General features: G+C 39.3%; 1 protein-coding gene across 1 annotated transcript; it reads left to right on the top strand.

The window, feature by feature from the left end:
- Window positions 1-638: 638 nt before the first annotated feature.
- On the top strand, window positions 639-3,565 carry LOC123986584 (transmembrane and coiled-coil domain-containing protein 4-like). The gene is made up of 7 exons (XM_046074966.1): window positions 639-723; window positions 1,368-1,518; window positions 2,063-2,237; window positions 2,447-2,474; window positions 2,571-2,700; window positions 3,069-3,166; window positions 3,408-3,565. The coding sequence occupies exons 1-7, from the start codon at window positions 675-677 to the stop codon at window positions 3,563-3,565; spliced, it is 789 nt and encodes a 262-aa protein (XP_045930922.1). The 5' UTR covers window positions 639-674.
- Window positions 3,566-3,656: the final 91 nt, after the last annotated feature.

Genomic DNA, 3,656 nt, shown 5'->3' with positions numbered 1-3,656 from the left:
CTTCTAGATTAATTCACTGGTTATTTCCTCTTCTCTGCATGAAGTACTGCTAATTAGTAAAACCAAGAGCTGGGGTCTTTGCTTTAGCCTGCCGTGGCACAACTGCTCTTTACTAGATTATAGATCTGTAATTCACCAACTTAATATGACAAAACTTATACTACAAAAACTTTCCAAAACGTTTCACTCGTGAATACACCCCTGCTCTGTTTTAAGCGTACGTGGAAGTTACGTCACTCAAAAGTTGCAAACAAATGATGCCTTCATATACAGTCGAAATTATAAAAACTAAATTCCTAATAACCACGTAAATGATTTTGAAAAGTGTTTTATCGTAACATAGGAAGCTGCATTTTAGAAGATGTACTTTTGTTCATATCATCATAGTAGATCATAACACCAAACATGTTTCTAATGTACATTTCACCAATCCAGCACACAGTAACTTGCTTTGCGCGGGTTTAGGCTATATCTATAAAATTAAAGCCTCCCCAAGAAATGTTTTTGTTCATTTGTGGTTTTTGGACATATTTATCATCCAGGGCGTCTGAACCAGGTCTGAGCCAAGGGTTTTGAACGTCTCAATGTCGTATTAAAGAGTAATTATCAGATGTCAGAGCTCAGGAGGGACGCATGAAGGCAACAAAAGTTCAGTCTACAGAGTTGATACGTCCATGGCCATGGAACAAAAACAGAGCTGTCCGGACACCAAATTTGCTCCAGGTACCGCATATAATTAGTTTATTATTTTCCCCAGTGCGGTAGCAAAGTAAATAATTAAATTGACGACGTTATGAATAGTCACCACTGAACCGTTAGCTAACTAACCATAACCGCCTGAGTGACACGCCACTGTCAGCCAGCTGTTTTTAAGCAGCTAACGAACGAGTTGTTCAAATTCACTGGTTTAAGTTACACCGGCTTTATTTGAAGTTATAGTTAAAACAGTAACGGGGGGCAAACACATTATAGGAGTCTCTAAGTTGAATTCAGGTCAGTTAATAAGAGACATGTTGAGAAGCACAAAGTTAGAACTTACATGGAGTAGTTCTAACTTTAGCTAATTGCTAAAGTTCTAACTTTAGCTAATTGCAAGAACAAACTAAAGTGTGCCCTACGATCATAAGTCGGCCATTTCACATAGTTAAAATATCTTGTGAAAGATGACATAAGACCTCAAATCTATCATTGGGGTCACTAAACAGCATTTGAAATAAAAATTACAACGTTCTTACACTTTGTCTGTAGCCTATAACGTTAACGCTGCCATGTGTGACCTCTAACGTTATTTGTTTTATTTTGTGTGTCGGGAATCAAACTGCCTAACTTGAAGTTAATAATGAAGCTTTGTCGATTCATCACCTTAGACCCTGGAGGGACAGGAACAACACAAGCTGCCCCACCTGACCAAAGCCCAGAGGAAATTATCTGCAGGCAACTGAGTGAGCAGGGCCGTTTTGCTTATGCTGCGCTGTGTGCTGTCTCTCTGGGCCAGTTGTTTGGTGGACCTGAAAATAGGTAACAGAGCCATGACAGATAATGTTATCGTTACTTTCTGTCTGTGTCCTTACTTGTCAATGTAGTCATTGTGTTAGAGAACTTTCTTCCGTGTTGTTTTTTTTTTTTGGAAGGTTAAAAACCGACCGTTCACTCCTCTGTTTCTACATAACATATTATAAAAGGGATAAGTGGCTGATGAATGACAATATATGAGTATTTGGTCAGTATAATCAACGATTACACCTACAGTATTTCAACAAACACAAAATATAGATGGGATATAGGTTTTGAATACACCTTTTTCATGTGATTTTATATATATATATATATATATATATATATATGTGTGTGTATATATAATTTTAGCTATGGCTTCCAGATAAACAACCTAGGTACACCATTTTTTTTCAGCACAAATAAAACATTTCTGAAATCTTTTTCTCCTTACACTTGTGAATAACAATTTGGATTAATAACGTTTTAACTAAACCGTGAATAATAATGCTTTACTGAACTGAACTGAACTTTTACTTGAGAAGATGAGCAGGTCCATGTTTCTCAGTGTGTTCAGGGAGAAGTATCTACAGGGCTTGGTCTGCTGGCTGGATCTGGATGAGTCGGTGATGCCGGTTATGGGGGCTTTCCTGTCAGGTCTTGGCTTTGAGGGCTCAGACACCTTCCTCTCCACCCTACAGGCCGAACCACTGCTGGCTGCCGGGGCTACCCCCATCATACAGGTCTGATGCAGTGATAGTAAACTGTAATGCACCCTGTGGGAAACTGGATTGTTGCAACAACAAATATAAATGTGGCAAAGAGCAAATGGGCTATTGTACTGTAAACGTTTTGGTTTGTTTTTAATAACAGTAATTCTATTGTATTGTATTCATTTTGGATCAGTATTTCTACAAACACACCCATAACCAGCTTTAACACTGTATTACAGGATCTGGTGTCTTTTTCTGTCAAAGATGGTAAGAGTCCTTTGATGAATTAATGACTACTTTATGTTGGTGTAAATTCATATAAACCTGTTACTTTATAACTTTCATTATCTGTCATGTGCTCAGGCCAGTATGATGCCAGAGCAAGGGTTCTCATCCGTCATGTCAGCTGTCTGCTGCGAGTCCTTCCACAGCAGTTGGAGGAGTTTGAGGAAACACTGGGAGAGAGGCTGAGGGAAGGAGGAGTGGAGAGCGAGTAAGTTATTGTTGGATAATAGAATGGATGGATGATAGATGAATCTGTCTTTGACTCTACTAATAATATGACATTTTATTTCGTTTGAACGAGGTGTCAAAAAAACTTAAACCGTAGTTATTTAAATTCTAAATGTAAAGTCTTTTCTTTTTTGCCAAATCTTATGTGTGTCAGACTGTTTAAACAACGCAAACACTGTGCGTGGCAATCACACATATATCCATAATGATGGCATAAAGATAGTTGTGCGGCTTAAACAATCAACCTATTGTTTTCAAGATGTCACCTTAATGCACCAGAAGAGTTATTTGACATTGTTATTTTTTAGAGCCAATGAAAATTTCATTGTCTGACTCTGCTTCCATTAGAGAGGAGTCTTCCCGGCGGCTGAGGAGAGAAAGAGGGCGAAAATTACGACGCTACCTCCTGATTGGACTAGCCACCGTGGGTGGAGGAACTGTGATCGGTGATTATGGACATTTGAAACATCTAATATCTTATGTGGAGCTAATAATTAAATCACTATCGAGTGTAAAGACTAACAAAATAATGCGTGATGATTGCATCTTGCATCAAGTGACTACACACTTTGTGATAGTTGTAGTTTTCCTTTCTGTAAACTTAACTCTTCTGTTAATGCTTCATCTTACAGCTATAAGCGCTGACCTGCTTTTTTCTGTACTGACAGCACTCTGTGCCTTTGCCAGGTGTGACAGGTGGGCTTGCAGCACCCTTGGTGGCAGCAGGGGCCAGTGCTGTGCTGGGGGCTGGAGGGGCTGCTGCTCTGGGCTCAGCCACCGGCATTGCAATTATGGCCTCCCTGTTTGGAGCAGCAGGAGCTGGATTGACTGGTAAGAGCATTTGAGGACACATGATTGTGTGCTCAAAGAAGCTATCATATTTTGAATTTTGGCTGAAATTGATAAATACACATGTTTTTGTTTTGTGTCTATAGC

Source organism: Micropterus dolomieu, linkage group LG01, assembly GCF_021292245.1.
Source record: "Micropterus dolomieu isolate WLL.071019.BEF.003 ecotype Adirondacks linkage group LG01, ASM2129224v1, whole genome shotgun sequence".
NCBI classification, from domain to species: Eukaryota; Metazoa; Chordata; class Actinopteri; order Centrarchiformes; family Centrarchidae; genus Micropterus; species Micropterus dolomieu.
This window is presented reverse-complemented; position numbering and strand designations above follow the sequence as displayed.

Bases quoted from the DNA above. Each gene is read 5' to 3' on its own strand.
- LOC123986584 (XM_046074966.1), top strand. From the start codon at position 675: ATGGCCATGGAACAAAAACAGAGCTGTCCGGACACCAAATTTGCTCCA. The intron at 1,519-2,062 runs GTAACAGAGCCA...CATGTTTCTCAG, and splicing joins TTTGGTGGACCTGAAAATAG to TGTGTTCAGGGAGAAGTATC. The intron at 2,701-3,068 runs GTAAGTTATTGT...TGCTTCCATTAG, and splicing joins GAAGGAGGAGTGGAGAGCGA to AGAGGAGTCTTCCCGGCGGC.